This window comes from Pundamilia nyererei, unplaced genomic scaffold (genome assembly GCF_000239375.1).
Source record: "Pundamilia nyererei isolate P.nyererei 1_Seehausen unplaced genomic scaffold, PunNye1.0 scaffold00005, whole genome shotgun sequence".
Lineage (NCBI taxonomy): Eukaryota > Metazoa > Chordata > Actinopteri > Cichliformes > Cichlidae > Pundamilia > Pundamilia nyererei.
In genome coordinates, this window is record NW_005187406.1 from 3,323,696 (window position 1) to 3,345,904 (window position 22,209).

The 22,209-nt window shown below is 42.7% G+C and overlaps 1 protein-coding gene across 3 annotated transcripts in view; it reads right to left on the reverse strand.

Moving 5' to 3' along the window:
• Positions 1 to 1,797: 1,797 nt before the first annotated feature.
• The window catches only part of ep300a (EP300 lysine acetyltransferase a), a 29,803-nt gene continuing 9,391 nt past the window's right edge, over positions 1,798 to 22,209 (reverse strand). For 2 of the 3 annotated variants that reach the window (XM_013913395.1, XM_013913394.1), the window contains exons 9-31: positions 21,830 to 21,947; positions 21,397 to 21,538; positions 21,200 to 21,271; positions 20,105 to 20,190; positions 19,766 to 19,915; positions 17,911 to 18,402; positions 17,065 to 17,485; positions 16,837 to 16,955; positions 16,629 to 16,692; positions 16,288 to 16,463; positions 14,584 to 14,672; positions 11,041 to 11,121; positions 10,580 to 10,636; positions 10,407 to 10,484; positions 10,235 to 10,302; positions 9,753 to 9,903; positions 8,258 to 8,404; positions 8,014 to 8,127; positions 7,719 to 7,884; positions 7,448 to 7,615; positions 7,133 to 7,294; positions 6,733 to 7,014; positions 1,798 to 6,563 (exon numbers count right to left, since the gene is read on the reverse strand). In XM_013913395.1, coding sequence (XP_013768849.1) covers positions 3,471 to 6,563; positions 6,733 to 7,014; positions 7,133 to 7,294; positions 7,448 to 7,615; positions 7,719 to 7,884; positions 8,014 to 8,127; positions 8,258 to 8,404; positions 9,753 to 9,903; positions 10,235 to 10,302; positions 10,407 to 10,484; positions 10,580 to 10,636; positions 11,041 to 11,121; positions 14,584 to 14,672; positions 16,288 to 16,463; positions 16,629 to 16,692; positions 16,837 to 16,955; positions 17,065 to 17,485; positions 17,911 to 18,402; positions 19,766 to 19,915; positions 20,105 to 20,190; positions 21,200 to 21,271; positions 21,397 to 21,538; positions 21,830 to 21,947 — 6,496 coding nt within the window. In that variant the 3' untranslated portion in view covers positions 1,798 to 3,470. The remainder of the gene's footprint in view (positions 6,564 to 6,732; positions 7,015 to 7,132; positions 7,295 to 7,447; positions 7,616 to 7,718; positions 7,885 to 8,013; positions 8,128 to 8,257; positions 8,405 to 9,752; positions 9,904 to 10,234; positions 10,303 to 10,406; positions 10,485 to 10,579; positions 10,637 to 11,040; positions 11,122 to 14,583; positions 14,673 to 16,287; positions 16,464 to 16,628; positions 16,693 to 16,836; positions 16,956 to 17,064; positions 17,486 to 17,910; positions 18,403 to 19,765; positions 19,916 to 20,104; positions 20,191 to 21,199; positions 21,272 to 21,396; positions 21,539 to 21,829; positions 21,948 to 22,209) is intronic. The other variant, XM_005721795.1, reaches the window with a different exon arrangement.

The following is a 22,209-nucleotide window of genomic DNA, read 5'->3' on the forward strand; positions in this document are numbered from 1 at the left end:
TGACAGCGTAGACTCACTGCAGGTGCAGCTGGGATTACCTACTTGAATTGGCAGAACAGAATTCACGTGACTGCAATCTACTGCTATCTAGTGGTGAAATTTTACTCAGTGTACCATTAAATATATATTTATGTCCTATTCTTTTCTTAGAAAAACCTAAATCGTTGTACTTAATTTACAGTCATATTACATTGACTTAAATGGTCATACTTTTCTACTGCAGACATGGTCTGTAATATCTCTAATGCCATGTTTAGGAATAACGTGGGGGGACGTTCAAAAAAATATTAACGCAGAGGTTTTTTAAAAGCAGATTTCAAGTTTAAACTTTGTTTCTTTGACTTGATAGTTTTCACATATTTAGACCATTGACTGTATATAAATGATGGATGCAGCCATCAGTCCATTGTTGGTTTGTGGAGAATGATGAAAGCGCAGGTTTAGCATTTCCCCCCCATCTCCATATTTGTTTTTGGGTTGTTGTTTTTTTTTAGGTATGCATGTCCATATTTGACTGAGAGGGTAGAGCTGGAGATTTATCAGATAATCTTAGCACAGTTTAGACAGCTTAATTAGCAAATTGCATCTTTAATTTACTGCATTTTATTTGAACTTACTGTGATGCTAATTTAGGCTAGTAAAAACAAAACTCCTTACTGGAGAACTTGGAACAGCTGATGCATTTGCATCACTTTGCACAACACTGTGATAAAAAAGCCATTAAAAACAGTCATTCCCCTAAGATGCATTATTCTTATATATATTATATAACATTATTCTTACCTACACAGTTGTGGTCTGTAAGGAAGAAACTTGGAAAAAAACAAATCTCAGGCTTAAAACTCTGACAGAATCGTTTTTCTGAAGGCAGCTTCAAATGACAATTCAAGAACTCCAGTTTGGCACTTCGTACAAGATATAGTAAATTTTAAGGACTATATACACGTGTTTGAGAGTTTGAAAAATATCTGACAATATCTGATCTTTTAACAGAAAACATGCTGACACAACTTCTTTCTAAAATGCTAGAGCTGAACAAACTCGTCCCCACAGGATGACAAAACAATTTTCAGTGTCCTCTGGCAAAAACCCTTTAAACCTCTTCATCGCTTAAATGTGGAATTTTTTTAGACTTATTTACTGTCCATCTTCAAATGGCACAGGCTTCTGACTGATGCGCAGATGCATCATATTGTCATTAATAACTGAGAGAGAGAAAAAAAAAAGTATTTTTTCCCAATGGTACAAACATACTTTATTGTACAATTAATTTATTGGCAAAAACAAAAACAATCAGACCACCGAAATAACTTAAAAGAAACTAATGAAAATGGAGCAACAGTTATTTTTGCTTTCTCTCAGCAAGCACCAAAACTGTTAACAAGAACAAAAAAGAAAAGAAGAGAGTGGTCAAAGATTCCATTTGAATACTAAACAAATATTTAAATAGTCTTACTTCCAGTCTCTTTAGGAAAAAGAAATGATAAAAACAAAACTATTTGTTCAGTTGCCATCAGTTTGTACAGTGATTCAGTATGTTTACAACTATATTCATGTACATGAAACATTTCTTCAAAACAACCAAAAAGAAAAGAAAAAAAAAAAGGATGGTATAATATACTCCAAGGCCTCCCCAGGCGAACTGAAAGACTGTCTGCAGGTTCTTTTTGCATCACCATAACATCTTTAATACAAAAACAAAGCATGTTTTATCTATTAATTCCTGTAGCTTCAAGTTTTATTTCCAAAAAATAAAATTAAATAATATATCTATTTATAAAAGACAGTTTTTCCTTGTTTTTTTTTTTCTTATAAAATAAGTCTCAAGATATATTGCCACCTGGTTTCTGATGCGTTCCCTTCCCCATACCCAGCAAGCCCGACCTTTAAGAAAAATAGTGAGCATGTGAATATTGTGTCTTCAGTCCTCTCCATAAAAAGCTAAATGACCAAATTTGAACTCTTAAGTCACACCTCTAACCGACCCCAGCTTCGGCTCATCGTCGTACAGGTTTCCTGTCTTAACTGCTGAGATTGTTTAGGTGTGTGACTCGGTTGCTATAGCCTCCCTAAAACCTTACACAGAAAAAGGCGCATTGGTGCTTGTGACCGACTACACCCCATACTGTACATTATAGAAAACAAAACAAAACAATACTGTACAGTAGCTCAGGAGCACTTTTTTTTTCCAAACACATACAAGCAAATATTCAATCAAACAAGAGGAAACAACAGCAGAAAATGTCTCTGCTCATAAGATTTTAAAGTATGTACACTTATTTTACATCTTTCACTTTCATTACAAAAGAAAAAACAAACAAACAAAAAGTATCCAAGTCCACCATTTCTTAATTTGTACAGTACTAACAGTGAATTTAAACCTTGTGGCTGAGAGGCAGTCGTGAGGGTGTGGGACGGGGGGAGGATAAGGATGTAAGGAAAACCGTTGGGGTTCGGGATAAAGGCGGGATTTTAGCGACCTCTTCTCCAGGTTACTGTTCATAAATGCAGCTGTAATATATGTACACACAACCTTTTTTTTTTCTTTTTCTTTTTTTAAATCATCAGCGAGCTTCAACAGCTATAATACAGGTATATAGTACGCAGGTTGTGGAGCAGGAGAAGTTAGGATGAAGAAAGTGTGCACATTCACAGGAGAAGTGCGAAGAGGCGGCCCCATAAGGGAAAAAAACAAAAACAAAAGATCTTACGGTTTAATTCAAATTATAGAAACCCTGACGAAGACAAACCTGGGATAGCTGTCAAAAAATGTAAAAAATAAATCAAACTGCATTGAACACACCTTCCTAACCACCTACAAACCCAATAAATATACTTCTGAATCGCTGCAGTCACTGGAAAAAAATCTACGTTTGTGTGTCCAGAAGAAGGGTCGGGTAACGGAAGATATGTTGATGCCTGATTAACGAATCGCCGAGGGCACGAAATAATAATAATTATAATAATATAGAAATAAAATAAACGTACTCTGCAAAATAGATACAATCATGATGGGTATTTGAGGAGAAAAAATAAAAGAATAAGAAAAAAAAAGTACATCATGTCAACTCTCATTTTTAGCAACATTTGAAATCTTAAAAATATTCATAAAAAGGCAAAAATTCTCAGTCCCCAAAAATATTGTCATATACTTAAAGAAGTAATATCTTCAACCTGAAACACTGACCTTCCACCTTTTTTGTACACAATTGGCAAAAATATATAGATATTTATTAACAGCAATAACTTACCATTGTTTTAATTTATTCAATTATTGACTTCTAAGATTGATGTTGCATCTCCCATAGGAAGGAAGCTTTCAGTTCATATTTATACATCAGAAAAATATTTAAATAAAAAATAAAAACTTCTAAAACCCCAAAGCTGCCCCGCTCTCCTTTCATGGCAGTTTGTCATTTGGGGCAACAGATCAGAGCATCACGAAGGAGAGAGACAGTACAGAATCAAGGCTACATCAGGTTGTGGTTAATGTTCGTTCCCAGCTCCTGGTTGTTGTTGTTGTTGCTGCCGCCGCTGTTGTTGTTCCCGCCCAACATGTCTGATTGCCCCCCTTGTCCACCGTGCATCCCCGTCATCCCACTCAGCTGAGACATAATAGAGTTCTGGTCCGAATTGTACTGACTAGGATCTACAGAACTACCTGGCTGCTGTTGCTGGGGTTGTGGAGGTTGGGGTGGTGCCATGTTGGAGTAATGTTGACTGAGATGCCCTGGGTGGGGCGACCCACTCTGGGTCTGAGGGGAGATGCGATGAGGTGAGGGCTGAGGCTGGGAGGAAGGCTGCATGCGTGGGGACGGGCTGGAGCGTGGAGGCTGCGACTGTGGCCTTGGTGAGGGCTGAGGGGACCGGACCTGACTGCTGAGCGATCCAGCTGGACCGAGTCCTCCTTGTCCCTGTAGGTGGTGATGGGGGGACTGGGCCATCTGCTGCTGGGGACTCATAGGACTGCTATGGTGGGCTGGAGAACCCCCTCCAAGGTGCTGCTGTTGCTGCTGCTGCAGGAGCCTCTGCTGGATATTTTGGGCAAGCATGGCTTGGGACGTCTGTGGCATTTGGGGGCCACCACCTGCACCACTCTGCGGTTGTTGCCCTGGCCCTGATCCACCTTGTCCAGGCTGGAGTGGAGGTCCTCCAGGGCCTCCACTGGGGCCTACATCTTGTCCTTGAAGACCACCCATTTGATTTTGCTGCTGCTGCTGCTGCTGCTGCTGCTGCTGCATCAGCCTGTGCTGGAGCACTGCAGCTACTTGTGACATCTGGTAGCCTTGCTGGCCTAACTGTCCTGGCCCACCTGGTGGTGGTCCTTGCTGCTGGGGAACCCCTACACCACCCCCAGGTTGGGGTTGAGAAGATGGGGGTATCCCTGGCTGTCCCTGGCCAGGCTGCATGAAGCTTTGCTGGCCTTGTTGCTGCTGGAGTCCTTGAGGCTGCTGGAACTGGCCGTGGTTCCCCATTTGTTGCTGTTGCTGTTGCTGCAGTCTTCTCAAAAACATCTCTCTGAACTGTGGTGTCATATTGGCGATGTTCCCTTGCTGACCTGGTTGCATTGCTCCCTGTGGCTGCTGCTGTTGTTGCTGCTGCTGCTGCTGCAAAGTGGCCATTTGCTGTTGTTGCTGTAAGTTTCCTGGCAACATCGGGCGCTGCTGTAACTGCTGAAGCTGAGCCATGGTGGGCATATTTCCTCCCCCTGCTCCACCCTGAGGGATGTTCATCCCTGGCTGGCCTGCCTGGTTCACATTAACCTGCTGTTGTCCATCCATATTGGCAAGCTGGTTGGCTCCAGGCGCTCCTACACCAGGCAGACCTCCAGCAGCTCCTTGGAAACGCACACCTCCAGGACCTCCTTGCGGAGGCCCGCCTGCTCCTCCAGGGCCACCCTGAGCACCTTGATACCTGGCTGCTCTCTGCCGAATAAAAGCAGCCATGAGCGTTGGGTTGGAACGAAGGATGTTGAGGACTTGCTGCTGTTGCAAGACTGAGCTTGGGGAGCGTAGCGCTCGCAGGAGATCTTGTAGTGCTGCCTGTGGCAAGTTCCCCGATCCAGCTACTAATGAAGCAGGTACCCCCCCTGCTCCTCCAATTGCCTGCATCAGCCCTCGGTTTCCTGGTTGAGGCTGCTGCTGATTCAGCATTTGTTGCTGTGGTTGGGGAACTGCTGGCTGCTGCTGTGGTGTCATATGACCCATCATGTTTGGCCGTTGTTGTTGGTTCATGGTTGGTCCCCCAGCACCCCACTGCTGGTTTGTTGGCTGAAGCTGTCCACCTGGCTGGACCTGCTGCTGAACTTGAGGCGGCAATTGTGATGGAGGACCACCCTGTTGCATCCCTGCTAGCGTTCCTGGTTGCTGTGGATCTAACATAGTCCTTCCATCAACTCCCTGAGCCTGGAGCGGCATGCCCTGGGCCCCAATGTGGGGCATTCTCATCTGGGCCTGGTTGTTCTGATGGTGAGGATGTGGAGGTATCATGCCCCCCTGTCCCAAGCCACGCATGTGTGCTTGGGCGTGAGCCATCTGTCTCTGGGTCTCTGCCAGGCGCTGGATTTTTAGTGCCGTCTCTACAGCAGCCAGGGGTGGCCCTTGTTGCTGGCCTTGGACACCCATGGACCCCTGGCCTTGATTGGGTGGTGGTTGTTGCTGAGGAGGGGTTGCTGGACCCATTCCAGGTTTCCCAAGGGGCTGATGAAGAGCGGGGACTCCAGCTGGTCTGGGGTTGTATGGAGGCAAACTACCAGGATGCTGCTGCTGCTGCTGCTGGAGCTGCTGGAGATTTGGTGGCTGCTGCTGAAGCTGAGGTACCATCTGCTGCTGAGGAGAATTCATCATCCCCCCTCCACCTGCTGACGGAAACTGGTGGAGATGGTGTTGAGGGGGGATGCCACCACCTTGCTGTTGCTCACCTGGAGTTCCCATACCACCCATCCCAACCCCCTGCTGCTGAGAAGGTGCAGACATGTTACCCTGGGTAGGTGTCTGTGGGGTAGGGGGCTGCGTTCCCGATGTAGGGGTACCAGGACCAGTAGCTCCATTGTTGGCTCCAGGAGAGGGTTGTCCATTTCCCCCAGGTGCTCCTCCTGCAGCGGGCTGGCCCACTCTCTGCATGCTGGCCATTCTCCTTCTCAGCATCTGAGCTTGCTGAAGCCTGTGCTGCAGCTGCTGCTGGCGAAGCTTGTGCTTGATATTTAGACAGAAGGGGACTGGGCACTTGTTTTCCTGACAGTGCTTAGCATGATAACAACACAATGCGATAAGCTGCTTGCAGATGGGGCAGCCACCGTTGGTTTTTCTCTTGCATCCTTTTGTGTGCTGAACGACACGTTTCATCTTCTGGCAGGACGGCAGAGAGCAATTGGCATTTCGGCACTGGCATGCGTGGACGAGCGACTGGATACAGCGCTGGATGCTGAGGCGACGGGAATCTCCGGGACTCTGAGTGGCAGCGGCAGACTGATTGCTGCTCTCATCATCCAAGCCGAGGCCTAACTTCTCCATCTTGTGCTCATGTCCCTTAGTGTTGTAGCATGTGATGCAGAGGTCGTAATCCTAAAACAGATGACAATAGAGACAGTTAGAAGTGTAACTTGGAGGTTTTTGAACAATTACAATAATAAAAATAATAACAATAGTAATAATAATAAACCCAAACGCCACCTATTTTGCCCTGGGACAAATCAGACAAACCAAACACACCTCACTTCTCTTTCCAACTCACCTCACAAACAGTACAGTGGAAGCGAGTCTCCACGTGGTGTTTGCACTCATTGCACGTGTAAACGAAGCGGTCCTGGCTTTGGTTGTGCAACTCCACCAACATGCACGTTGAGCTCCACATGGACCTCCTCAGCGAACTGAATTCAAGGTGCTTGTCTCGGGCCAGTGTCAGGAAAGCATCACGACCATCCATGAGGTCACATGCCATCAGGGGATCTGGGTCAGCAATAGGGGGCAAGGCATTTGCCATTGGGCCTGCAATCAGCCGAATCACAAAGAACACCTAGGAGAGGAAAAGAGAGGAGATCAGATGAAACGTAGTCTTTAAAAGAGTTTCACATTTTTGCCAGCAGCTCACCCCCCAAAAATGGCAAAACCTCAAAATCCCCCACCCCACATACCTCTTTGTGTTTTTCCATAGTGGCATAGAGTTTCTGTGATAGGTCATTGGACACATTAGGCATCCCAGGCTTCTTCTTATTGGCTCGGCTCAGGCTGCTCTTGTTCTTACTAGTCTTTTTGTTGTTCTTCTTCTTTGCATTTTTGCTGTCTCCTTTTGTGTCCTGCACCAAAAAAAAAAGAAAAAGAAAAAAAGTGGTTTAAAACAAAACAATCACACTGATGAGAAACTGACGTTTGCAACGCTAACCCTTATTCACCCCTCTTTCAATCAGTGCATTTAGATTCAAGAACTACATTGAGTCGTTAATTCTTACATCAACACTCTCATTGGAAGTGCTGTTCTCCTCCCTTTTCCTCTCCTCCTCCTCCTGCTCCAGCTCCTTGATGCTCTCCTCCAGCACATTAGGCCAAAAGTCCCCCTCAAAGTAAGGCAATTCCTTGGCACTGGTCAAACGATCCTCTGTCGCCTGCTTGAATATATCCTTTTGGGGTAAACAGACAGTATTGTTATTACGCATGTATTATACAATAAAGTTTCTTTACTCCTGTTCTAAACCCTCCAGAGGTCAAAGAATGCCTCTTTACCTTGTAGTCATGCACTATCCGTTCTGCCACAGCTTTATCCAGCATTTTCTTGTACCACTCCTGAAGGCGTTTGGGCTTCGGGATCTTCTGATCTGCAGGGTGACAGTGGAAGATGTAGTCGTCGCCTTCGCTAGGTGGGCAGGCCCAGATGTGGCCGGTGGTGTAGCTACGAGTTCAAACAAGAGAACACAAATCAAACACCTACTGGACAAATTAAACTATATCAAAATAACTTTTTATAAGAATTTGTGTAGCCCGGAACAAAAAATGTTTTTTTTCTTGTAGCAGCACTCACCCCAATTTCTTCACGTACTCCAAGTAGCCAATGAGTATTTCATGGTAAACTGCTGTTCTTAGACAGCGCGGCCGAAAGAAGTGTACGCTATCCAGGTAGGAGATGTACACTCGCCTGAGTGGATGAAAGAAGAAAAAAATGTAACTTTAAAAAAACATTGTGTCAAAACTGCATTTTAAATGATTCCAACATAGAAAAACACAAAGTACTTGGTAAAAGTTTAACAATATGGTGATATCTTTACCTCTGGTTGGGCTGAGGGCAGTCAGATCCATACTCCTGAACATGCATACCAAAGAAACAGACGTCTGCTCCATCAATGTCCTCGAATGCAAAAAGGGCTTTAGTCCTGTATGGGAATGACTCTGACATCTCGCCGCTGTCCACAAATCTGGAGACAAAAACACGAGTTATTACAGGAGCTGTGAATAATGTGAATCTGTACAAATCAAATGAAAGCCTATACTCACAGACGTCTGCAACAAGCTGATAGCTAGATTGCATTTATTTCATCATAATTATTAGCTTAATCACTGTTAGCTTCCATTTCAACACTATTTTATTCAGGAAATTTTAAATTAAAGGCAAAATCTTTTGTTTTAAAAGCATTTATAGCTTTAACTATCCATTACTCCGTTCTTTACAATTCAGTAAATCGAAAAATTAATTGTGTGGATGCCCTCAAAGGCATCCACACTATTGAGTTCCTGTTTCTCTTTATTCTTTATTATTCCGGGTGTTTCCGTACACTTTTCGCCGTGGAACTAGTCCCACAGTTTTCATCCGATTTTCGCCATTCAAACTTTAAAAAATTCTGCTCTTTCTGCTATGACTTTTGGTGCTCATAACTTCTATACTTTTTGAGATATTGAATTTTTTTTGCAATATTTTTTGCCCATTTCTGCCATATCATCAGTGGCCTCACTGATTTTCCTTGCCAGGTTGACCTGTGTTTTAGCTCAGTGAGATGAGCATCCGTTCTCAGACTGGAAGGCCCGGGTTCAAATCCCACTTATGGCAACATTTCTTTCAGTTAACAGTTAAACTTTTTTTTAACGCTATTCAACACAAATATCCGCTTTTTGACCCCTTTTCATTAGAATTTTAAGTTATTTCACCACTTTTCAGCAAAAATACCAGCTTTTTCAGCTGTGTTCAGCAAAAACCTCTTTTCAGCAGAATTTCTGCTGATTCAACTCTTTTCAGCAGAAATTCTGCTGATTAAACTCTTTTCAGCAGAATTTTCACCTCGTTTCTGCAGAAATTTTGCTTATTCACCTCTTTTCTGCAAAATCTGCAGCCTTTTCACCTCTTATCAGCACAATTCTCAGCAGGTTTTGCTCATTTCAGCAAAATTGGCAATCTCTCCACCTTGTCTTTGTGAGAATGAGTTTGGCTCAGTGAGCTAAATAACCGCCCTTAGACCAGGAGGGCCAGGTTCGAATCCTGCTAACGGCAGTTTTTTGGTTTGTTTTTTTTTGTAAATTTCAATTTTTTCAGCTTTTTTCAGCAGACATCTTCAGCGTTAAGGCATCCACACAGCATTTTCGCAGGAAATGCAAATTTTTCTAGTTCACAAATAAACACTGACACCTTTCCTTATCTCAATTAATGAAATGTTGCAGGTTTTACCAGACGCAAGATTTCAACTTGAATTCCCAAAACGCCTTGATCTAGTTGACACACAAGAGCGGATGTAGGTAAAACCTAGCTCCAGCTCTGGATGAAGAGTGTTGTACCTGGACTTCATGCCTGGTTTGACCTCCACGACTTTATCAGATACATGAACAACACGAATGAAGACCTCTCCAGACTCTGGGTGGGCCTGTCGCTTTAAGAAGTCGTTCACCCTTTGCTCCAGAAAAACCCCCAACTTCGTTTGGGGCAACCCTGTGGGACAGTTAAGTTAGTCAACAACTGTATAAAACAGCCAGCACGAAATGACAAATATAAAATCTTCTGTTGGTAAGTGTACGTCTAACACACTCTGAACAACTGCAGGGAAAGACATCAAGCTGGAGGAAAGCCAACACAAACTTTAGCTGTAATTATTATTTTATGTCAGAGTTTGGTCAAATGGTTATATGAGCAACATATAGCCAAAGTTAATTCAGGTATAATTTTATGCATATACACCCACATTGCACCAACGACAAACTGATCTGTGTGAAACACTAAAAGCTGCACAATTACAAAAGTGAGCTTACAAATGTCCACTTACTTTTGGCAGAATACTTGTTTTCCTTCCTCGCCTTATTCGACTTCTTTAAGCAGCCATCACATACAAAACTATGAAACAGAAACAAGATGGATAAAAACCAAAATCAGTTTTTACCAAACACCAGCTGGACTTTCACAGAAATCAAACAAATGGAAACAAAAAGGCTATTTACCCTTCTGGCCAGATTGTGTCATTGTGCAAGACGCATATCTGATGCATCTTCCGACCACAATCCATACATTCAACAAACCTGACGACAGGGACAGAGGGGAGGACACAGCTTAGACCAAATCTCTTCACCCCACCACAAAAATTAAATTTGCCCACGACAAAAGGCAGACTTACAGCTCAGGGTCCAGTGTGTCGTTCTTCTTCTTCTCAAACTGATCCTTGCTTATTGATCTAAAACCAACAAAGAGGGATACTGTAAAACTGTAGCAGGTGGAAATTGAAAATAAATTATTGCAAAACACTTAATAAAATCTCTTTCAGGGGCATGCTGAGGAAATTAATTTTGATTAGAAATTGAGTGGAATGCAGAAATGTTCATTTTCTTTTCTCGTTGACGTATTAAAATCTGCTAAATCAAATATTAGGTGTGGAGTCTACATCCCATGGCTTTGCTGGTAAAGTTTACACCATGAAATATAATTTAAGAACACCTATTGCAGTTTCTTTTTTTCCTATAATAGAAATGAACAGTGTAGACTCACACAAGAGATTAACTGGAAAGCATTAAAAAGCATCTAGCATGCTGAAAGGTGACATTTAAGTTCAAAAATCACATTTTATTAACTAATACTCACGTCTGTGGCTGGGTGGGGTCGTCACCCAGGGAAACGGTCTCTCCCTGGATCTCGTTGAAACACTTTTCGCAGTAGTGGTACCTGTTAGCAAGAAGCCCAAATTTTGGTGAACTACACCATTCCCCACAGCACAGTCAACCACAGACAGCGCATGGGAGGGCAGTCACCAAATGGTATAGGACATGGGCAAGGCAGGGTGCCACAAGCCAAGCAAGCAGGAAGTGCAGGAAGGAGGAACGCAGGACAGCAGGGAAGTCGTCACCGCAACAGCCAGTCATGATTGTAAGGGGTGAGGGAATGAGGTGGAGGGGGGGTTGGTGGTACATGGTGGGGCAAGGCAAATGCAAGCCAATGTTGATATCACAATCATTTGAGGAGGGGAGACAGACAAGTCGTATGGGAACAAGACGAGACAAACATCCAGGACAACACACAGCAGAGAGCCGAGGCAAAGCACAGATTAGCAATTTGGACATGAGAGGATGAGCAACAACAGCAACAACAACAACCACCACAGCTAACAGAGCAGGAGCAGAATCAACAGGAGCTAAATGGGAGCAGGAAGCTGTGGCACAGGACGTAATACAAACACTCAACAGATAATGAACAAGCACAGACAACTGCTCAGCTGTTCATTCAGGAAGTTCATTTTAAAGTCGGTCCTTTCACATTCCGCTAAAGTTTGCATGACTGGACTTAATAATGATGATGACGATGATAATAATAATAGAGATAATTTTTAAAAATGATCAAGGGAAGATTTTGAAAGTGTGGCCTTTATTGTCCAGTTTCTTCCTACTTCAGTTTGCGTTAGCATAGTTTCCCCACAGTTCCATTTTGCTTTGGCGAGTCACCCATTACTTTTAATTACATTTAACATTATTGATTTACTAGTAACCAATCCACCACAGTTATTTTGAAAAGTCTGTCACTGCCAACTAGTTTCATTCCTCACCATCTCATTTCCCTACAAGTAGGCTGGTCCTCAATATCCTTCACCTGTCTCAAGTCCCTTGTCCTTTGGTGGAACAGACTTTACTTGACAGTCTCTGACTACAGCCTGTGATGCCAGTTTTGATTGGTTGTGGAGAGCCACCCTAACCAGAACCTGCAGAAGGGTGGAGAGCTATGTCTCGCTATGCTGTAGAAAAAAATATATATAATTCGGCACCTGGAGTCAAAGGTGACAAAGCAGGAGTCCACTGGGTAGAGAACTTACTAAAGAAGGCAGATGATTGAGCCTCTTTGATCATTGTCACAAAATATAAATGCTATTTATTTATTAACCATTTTAGGAAGCGAGGGAGTGTTCGTTTGCAGTTGTTCATGGGTTTCCTGCCTCGCTACCACACAGATAAAATCTAGTACTGGTGTTTAAATCTCCAAAAGCCGATTCTGTTCATCTGGACGTAACGTTTTGTGGAGAAACGTTTCGTCACTCATCCAAGTCTTCTTCAGTCTCAGCTGACTGCAGGTTTCCCCAGCCTTATAAACAGTACATTTGCATAATGACTGAAACCAGCCCACTGAAGGGACAATGGGCTGGGAGGTCAGTTCCTTCATCATAATTATGCAAATTCTCATGACCATTGATCAACAACCACTGACCAAAACCCACTGATCAAAACCCACTGATCAAAGACCATGAGTACCATTCACAGAGAGTTGGGGAATGGCTGCAATCACAGCATTGTAAGATGGCGAAAGATGTACCCTTAGGCCCCCTCCTCGATTCAGAGATGGTCTTTCCCTTTTCACGTAAATGGCCTCCTTGACTCCGCGCTCAAACCAGCGTTCCTCCCTGTCCAGGATGTGTACATCCCCATCCTTGAAAGAGTGTCCACTGGCCTGTAGCTGTAAATAGACTGCAGAGTCCTGGCCTGACGAGGTAGCTCTTCTGTGTTGTGCCATCTGCTTCGCCAAAGGTTGTTTGGTTTCCCCGATGTATAAATCCTGGCAATCCTCCTGGCACTTAACAGCGTACACTATGTTACTCGGTTTGTGTCGGGGGACCCGATCCTTGGGGTGGACCAATTTTTGGCGCAGCGTGTTTTGGGGTTTAAAAGCCACAGAGACCCGGTGTTTAGAAAAAATGTGTCTCAACTGCTCCGATACTCCTGACACATATGGGATCACTACAGGTTTTCGCTTGGGCAGCGGTTGTCCTTCTCTCCTGGATCAGCTGGAGCTTTTTTTAGGCGCCTTTCCAGCTTTGACTAAAGTCCAGCTGGGATAACCACATTTACTCAGGGCCTTCTTGATGTGCTGTTCTTCTGCCTCTCTGGCCACTGTGTCAGTGGGGATGGTGTTCGCTCTGTGTTGTAGCGTCCTGATGACACCCAGTTTGTGCTCCAGTGGATGATGAGCGTCAAACCTTAGATACTGATCCGTATGTGCAGGTTTACAGTACACGTCAGCTTTTAGATGTCCCCCATTACTGATGGAAATCTCACAGCCTAAGAAGGCTAACCTGCCACTTTTCATATCCTCCCTGGTGAATTTGATGTGTCCGTCCACCGAGTTAATGCGATCCGTGAAATGTGGTACGTCCTGAGATTTGATTTTCACCCAGGTGTCATCCACATATCTGAGCCAATAGCTTGGTGGTGTTCCAGGGTAGGATAGCAAAGCCCTCTTTTCCACTTCTTCCATGTACAAATTGGCCACGATGGGTGAAACTGGGGAGCCCACGACACACCCATGTTTCTGCCTGTAGAACTGACCCTTGTATGTGAAGTAGGTGGAATGAAGACACAGTTCCAAAAGCAAACACACTTGGTCGATGCTGAGAGTGGTCCTGTTGCTGAGGTTGGTGTCATCCTGTAATCTCTTACGAACTACCTCCAACGCTTCCGTGACTGGGATGCAAGTGAAGAGAGATGTAACGTCGTACGAGACCATGGTTTCATCTGCCTCCATAATGACATCTCTCACCTTCTCAACAAAATCCAGGGTGTTCTGGATGTGGTGTTCAGAGCTGCCCACCAGCGGGTTGAGGATCGAAGCCAGAAACTTGGAGATGTTATAGGTGACAGAGTCGATCATGCAGACAATCAGTCTTAAAGGAGCACCCTGTTTATGTATTTTCGGTAAACCATACAGACTTGGTGTAGACTCCCCTGGGTACAGCCTGTGGTATGAGGTCCAGTCAATAGCCTTGTCTGCTTTGCACTGGTGTTTAAATATTCTAAGCTTTCTTTAAAAAAAATCTCTCTCTCTCACACACACACACACACACACACACACCCACACACCTTAAAGAATGTGATCAGAGGACTGACTGTTAAAATGCCAGTGCATTAGGCACCACATGGAAATATTTAATACAAAAAAAAAAAAAAAGGAGAACATGAAGTGAAGGGAAGTGTTTAGGGAAACAAAATTAATCAGATAATTATTTGGCATTTACCTCATATTCTCTGAATACTGGCCCACTGCTAAAACTCTTCTTAATGGCTCTCTTCTATAATCTCTTCCTTTTTTACTATCCATTCTTCCTATTACCCTTCATTTCTTTATTGCTCTTCCCTTCTCCCCCCATACCTGTTCTGGTAGCTGAAGTATGCAGCGTCTCGGGGGATAGTGCACAGCTGCTTTCCATAGCAGCACAACGTCTGAGGAGAGAACTCCAGCTGATGGAGAGAAGCAAAGAAAAATGATAAACAACTCGTTAACCTCTTGACCATCAACAACTGAATCTTTAGCCACTCAGCATCATGTGAATGAGGCAAACTCATCAGTGCCCTCTCACTGGTATAGCCTACGATACTTATAAAAGTAATGAAATAAACTCCCCAAGTCTTACAGGTACAGCCACAGAAAAGTATGTGGGGAGTTCGACCTAGGCAGCTATTCCATCCATGTCATACGATTAGCATTGAAGCTGCTGGATAGTGCTACTTCAGTCAAGTGCAACGTTAAATTGCACCACACCCCCGCACTCTTGCTGGGACAGCTGCCCGAGTTAACAACCCCACACCACACAACAGTACTATTATCAAGTCTAAGCACTTCTTAAAACTGACCTTCAGTTTAATCACACTGTGACAGTGGCAAAGATATATACACAATTTCAAGAAAAATGTTTGTACTTGACTTGAGGAACCAGACACAAAACCTGAACATGAAGGAAAAAAAAAAAAAACTCACAGGAGACAACATTTCCCAAGTTCTGTTTAGGTTTTTATTTTATCTGAGAAAAAAAACTTTACTGATTAAGTCAAGTTCTACTTCGATTTGTCACACTGTACTATACCTTCAGCCAGCTTTTAATAATAGAGGGGCAATCAGTTTTGTTATTTGTCTGCAAAACCAAAAATAGCAGAGTCTAATGAGAGCTGAAATGTGATATCGCAGTGGCATGGTCAAGGCTAATTTTAGCTATGAACCCACTTCACTTGCTTCTGTTTTCAGGTCTGAAACATGGTCAAGGAATTCAAACACACATCTTCAACCTGCGTTTTATAAAACCGTAATAGTTTTAGGCTCCATGGATTGGTTCACGTGTTGAAACAAAACCTCTATAAAGTATAAAAAAGTGTAAGACTTTATCGGCATCACTCCTTAATATTTAGCCAGATACACTAAGCCCTGGTTTACTTAGACTCTGGTTCAAGTTCATTTGTAAATACTTTGATGAGTTAATTGGCCGGGATAATTTGAACCAATGCAAACGTGCACTCAGGTCTTCACACCGTGTCAGGATTGGGCTTCTTCACCTTTGGTGTTGTTACCAACTTAGCACCTTAACTTGAGCAGTGTAAGTGACGTCCTACAACTTGGGAACGCGATATCAATCCAGTGCATTAATAATAATGCTTTGCTTCTTTCTTTTTTTTATCCGCATACATACTGCAAATTTCTGCACAGCAGCTCAGATGAGAAAGAGCCATTTAGGAACACACACTTAGCTAAACTAAATTAGCTTATTAAGATAAGGGTTAGTTTAATAACCAATAGTTGTTTTATTTATTATTTTAATAATCGTGTGAGCTCTGGGCTGCTATACAAAACATTTGGGACATTTGTCTGTCTATGTAATGCACTTTGACTAGATTTTCTGGCAGATTGCTTGTGTTTCCACTTACATGCACAATACTTGCCGAACATACAAATGACTCTCAAACCATTACCGAACTCTGTTGAACAGCTCTAACCTATGCAGTGCTGTTGCCAATTTAAGAGTGACCTGTACCCACTCCTATTCCACCTCGTCCATTCAGCCAGTTATTCCACACTTTGTCTCACCTTCCTCCCACAACAGTAGCCAAGACTCTGCATCACAGGGTCGATCTCCTGTTCGAAAACCTCAGCCAGCTTGGAGCAGTACTTGTAGACTCGTGAGGTTTTGCGATTGTACAGCCAGGCATTGTTGAACATCAGCCAGATGTCTTCCACGTACTGCCAGGGCTCCTGGTACTGACCTAAAACCAACACACGCAAACAATGATGACTTTCCAATCTAGAAATCAAAAAACTTTTACACTTTTAGTCCTCCCTTCTTAACACATCAACTTCTAACACCCCCAAATCCATGCTTTTTCGTTGTGGTCTACTAAGTTTCCATAAATACAGCAGCACATACTAACCTGTGTCTAGCTTTCGCTTGATGGTTGATAAGTCCATTGGGTTCTTCACAATGTCAAAGTAATCCTGGAACATCACAACGTCAAAACAGAGCAGTTAAGCCCTCTACTAAAATTTGCACGAGTTAAAATGCAGATAAAAAGTTAGACTTTTTTGCAAATGTGAAACTGAGCAAGTATAAATAATCTAAACCTCAGCAGGGGTACATACAGGTATGCAGAGCAGTTGAGGATCAACAGGCATTCTGAATGGCAGAGACTCTGGATCTTGTCTGTAGAGAGATTCAAGCGTGGGCATCAGGGCCTGACGAAGCTCCTCCGGTTTGAAGACTGTAAGAATGATGGAGATTAGAGGGCAGAGTGAGATGAAAGGATTAATAAAACATGATTCATTTTCAGCAGGTGTAAAACAGCTGGTAAAAATGTATTTTTGACTTACTCTTCTTTTTCACTGGGGCCTGCGACACGACTGCCTCCGAGCTCTCCTCTTCATCTTTCACCTCTTTCTTCACCTCTTTCTTCACCTCCGGTTTTCTGTCTTCCATCTTTACTCCTGACCCCTGTGTTGTAGTCGACGTTTCCATAGGAACTCCTTTACCACCTTCTCCAGAACACTCTTCTTTTTTAAATTCGGATTTCACAGGCTTTTCCTCCATTTTGAGGTTGCAGAGTTTCCCTCCTTTGGAGCAGCTCCCAGCATCGCTCTCGTCCTCCTCATCCTGATGTTTGACCTCCATCTTTATGTCCACATTGGTGGCTGAAGTGTTTGACGCCGGTTGCTGGGACGAGGTGTCTAGACTGCTGACAGAAGCTGGGGTCGGGGCCTGACTGTCTGCTGGGAACGAACCCTTCTGGGATAACTGAAGAGAGATGCACAAATTAGATGCATACAAGTAGTAAATATGCAAGTGGTGCACGACAGGGGAACATGCAAGTAAAACTGAACAAACTGCTCATAGTTTGGTGTTACATTAACAGAAAGGGCAATGCGACATAGCTTAATCCTTCTGGCAGTTGCTTGGAGCATCAAATCTGTAAAGAACTTTGATGAACTGTGTAAATTTACCTTTGAGGCAAAGCATGCCCACAGCAAATCACTGATATCATGATGATGATCTGATTCAGATTTTTGTGCTATTATTTATAAAGTATTTTCTCTTTAAAGTATTTTATTGTTGTCTAAAACTTTTCAAACTTAAAAGACCTGATTTAAAAAAATATTTTTTAAAGTTTCTAACTCATGAATTAAAAATAAATGCCAGTTTTTACAATAAGGGACACTGACCGGAGTACGTGGCAGCTGACTGCCATGCGGTGTTGAACTTGAGGCCATTCCAGGATGAGATGGAGTGGTTGAACCAGCAGGCCCCATGTGTTGCTGCTGGAGGGGCTTGTTGGAGCCAGGACCCTGACCAAGCTGGTTCTGCTGAGGAGCTGGGGGTGGCACCAAATGTGATGCATTAGGGGTGTGTGGTTGTGGCGTCTGCGACCCAGCAAGCCTGGGGGGCGTCTGGTGGGGAGTAGGTGATCGGCTGTGAGCAGGAGAGGGTGAGCTGCCACGCATGGGCCCCAAATGAGGGTTGGAGTTGGGTTGCTGGTTTGTGTTAGATGGAGTCATTGATGAGGCAGGGGCTCCAACAGCTGAGTTGGGACCTCCACCACCCACGCTTTGAGGCCCCATTGGCCCTACTGGAGGGACACCACTGGGAGTGCCAGCTGAACCCGGCTGTGCTAGAGGACTCGCAACTGAGAGGGGGGGAGGAGTGCCCATCTGCGTCTGAAGACAGAGGTAGAGTTGGTTAAGAGACAGAAAATGTTGTTCTTTGGGTAACCTAAGAATGTATGTGATAAGATCACATCAGGATGCTTTATATTCTATCCATGTTTCTTAACATCACGCTATAAGGAAATTGTAACAATACTGCCCAAGGATGGCAAGAATGAAGAGGTTACTCATCTCCTACGTTTACATTTTACCGCATAAAGTTTTATATTAACCCAGAATATTGCAGTTCTATCTGATGATCCAGGAATTATTGGAGTGTGTTTTCTCTTCTTCAGGTTTAAATTTTAGTTTGCTACATTTTAAATGGGGATGCACCAATCCGGTTTAGATATCTGCCAGTACAGAGTATCAGTGCTTATGTTAGTTTAAAGTTACAGTGTGCATAAATTTCACTGTTAGATGTCAGTAGACTGGATTGCAGATTAGAGTTAACACCCCCCCCAAAAAATATAAAAAAAAAAAAAACACAACGTGCATCAAATTAACTATTTCCAACAGTGCAATTTAATTTCTATGCATTCCAGAAACTACAGAAACACCAGTAAACTTTTGAAAGGCCCTGTAGAGTTAAAAAACTACGTTTCCTATGAAAAATGACGTCACTTAAAAATAGTGCCTGCTCCGGTGGGCTTAAAAATTACACTTTCACCTCAGCGTGAACATCATTAGGTTACTTTATACTGTTGTTATTTACACTCGCACTAGTTTCACCTTCCCTTGACTCACAGCGAGTGCACACAGATATACACACCTCTCATGTAGAGTGGAGCTAGCAAGAGACAATTGAAGTCAATATTAATTAAATTGGCGACAACACTTTTATTACTGTAAGTGCAGCAAAAGCTTCCTAACAACCGAGAGAGAAATAAACAGACACGCAGGGAAAGGATGGTTGGAGCTTTTCAATCATGTCAACTCACTTGACCACAGTATGTGGTTGAGTAAAATGTACAGGCCTTTTCCTGTTATAGCTTAGAGGAAGCTATATGTACTTCTACTGGTATATGACAGAATAACACAGAACAACATAGAAATGAACCAAGTTACAACTGGAAATATATCTGATCCAAAGGGTTGGTGCATCCCTAGATTTACATGTATAACTAATGGTTAGTGTAGTGTGTACTTACAGAACACGATGACCTGCACAGTACTCTTTACAATTCTCCTCACACCCAACACATTAACAACAGAGTTTATATTTGAGTTGGAGGGGGAAAAATGAAAGAGAAAAGAAAAGAAAAGAAAAGAAAGGAAGGACTATTTAGGTCCTTATTAAAGACCTAAATATGAATTGCTACAGGTACAATCAGGGTTTCTAAGAAACATCAAAAAGAACTGCGAGCCCTCTTACCTGCACCATACCTCCTGGTCCCCCAGGTGGTGTCATCCCAGACTGAGCTCCAACTCCAGGTCCTGAGCCAGGAAACTGTCCCTGGGACATATACGGGGCTGGCAGCTGGTTAACATTGGGCTGCCCCACCCTGGGTCCAACCATTCCCATCTGAAGTTTAAAAAAAGAAAAAAAGAAAAAAAAAAGAAAGCACTGGTCTTCAAAAAAACCAAACAACTTTATGTTTTCTTAGAAGTTTGTTATAAAAAAAAATCAAATTAATTTAACAGCTACTCATTTTATTTCCCCCACTCTTTCAACTGTGTTCTTCTACATATCTGAAACACTGTGTGTACTCACCTGGTTGCCAGATGGTCCCAAGGGTAGAGGAGGTGTTGACCTCTGGCCCATAGACTGTATTCCCATTTGGTTAAACTGATTCATACCTGACAAAACACAGAATTTATTAGAGGTGGGAATCACCAGACATCCCACGATACGATATTATCACAATACTTAATGCACGATACGATATTATTGCAATTTTTAAAAATATTTTGCGATATTCAGATTCTGTACATAAAGGTAAACTTTATCAATATTCATTTTATCTAATATCAAAGTCTCGCACTCAGTCTTTCTCTCATTTCAGTCAGTTTTAATGTTGACAAACTGAACGGTTTGTATTACACTCTAGTCCAACTTAACTGAATGCAACCATCTGGTACGATTATAGCTATTCTGAACTATGCAATTTATGAAAACTATGCAGCCCCTTCAGCAACTGAAGAATTTGAAAGTAAATTAAAACAAAATATAATTTTACATTAAATAAAAAAGTTTTAAACTTAATTAAAATAAAAAATGACTTAAATTAAAATAAGTAAACTGTCATGTTTATTGCTGCCAAAAAAGTTAATCTTTTGCTCAGAAAAAGGATCAACATGCTCTGAAGTCAGAGCATGTTCCATTCCACAAAAACTTTTTTTTGTAACAAAATATCGATTTCTGCTGTTCCTGTATCGATACATTATCAGCAAACAAAATATCACGATACTACACAGTATCGATTTTTTCCCACACCCCTAGAATTTATGATATACAGCATAAACATATTTTACATGGATTTTATTTTTCAAAGTAATCAACACTCGGGGGGGGGGGCTGTGTCAACATGAGGGCAAAGGCACTCAACTCTAAAGCCTTCGTCATCAGAGTGAGCACGACAGCAGATATTAGAGACGCGCAGCTACTTCAGCTGTCTATGTCCACAGCGGAGATTAATCATGGCATTACACTCAGCCCATTTGGCTCCAAGTTAACATTTGGTAAAACATAAATAAAATAAATAAATAGAAAATAAATAAATGAATAAATAAAATAAAATAAAATAAAAATCAGTGTAAGCTTCAATTCCACCATAAAATGATGAGCCTGCAACTACAGATGTTTTACCTGGGCCTTGCGTTCTGTTCATCTGATTTGGTCCTGCTGGTCGCACCATTACCGGGTCAGTTAGGGGACCGTCTGTAAAGATAGGGGAGGAGAAGAAGGAAGTTAAACTGCCGTGTGTTCACCAAGCATGAGCAGAACAATTTGAACAAACACTAAAACGTTTCATTTCTTCCCCTGCCCCCAACAGGTTCACTCACTTGGAGGCAGCCCACTAGGGGGCTGTCCCATGCCAGCAGGTCCAATGTTCACACCTTGCTTCTGCAGTCGGGTCCTCCTCTTCTCTTCCAATTCCTTCTGGATCTTGTAGATCTTCTCTGCCAGCAAATGATAATACTCAGCCTGTCAAAAGAGAACAAGAGATTAAGGACAATAGAAAACAAGAATTTGAACACAGAAAGGACACAAAAATATAAATTCTTTTGAAAATTATAGAAGTATTTTGAAACTCAAGTAATACCAAATCTGTGGCTCTCTTTCATCTTGGGAAAAAGACAAGTTAACAACAGGACAAAAAAGACAGGGGTTCACCTGCTGCAATAAATTTAATGAACAAGTAATGACAGCACAATGACTGACATAGAGACTGAAACACCGACACCACTGATTTCTCAAGTGTAAGGAGCAACTTACTCTGCTGTTAGCCGATTCATACATGTCACCCTCAACTTTTCGGGCATAAGCCACCAGGTTCTCCATTCGACGGTCCTTGAGGGCAGCGGGATCTGGAGTCGGAAAGATGGCCTGGACACTGTGGAGGGACAAGTAAAGAGGAGGACAGAAAACAGGATGAAGGAAAAAATGGTGGAAATTGCGTAGTTTTTAACTACAGCGCAGACAGAGGTATGTGTCTGAGATGAACATGACATGGATATCCAGTCTCGATGGCATCATTCAGATCCCAGAAAAAAAGGAAGAAAAAAACCTTAATGAAACCAAGCAGATAACCCTCCATCTATTTCTGAAACATTCACCATATTTAATATGATAATCCACCAGTATGTTTTCTATCT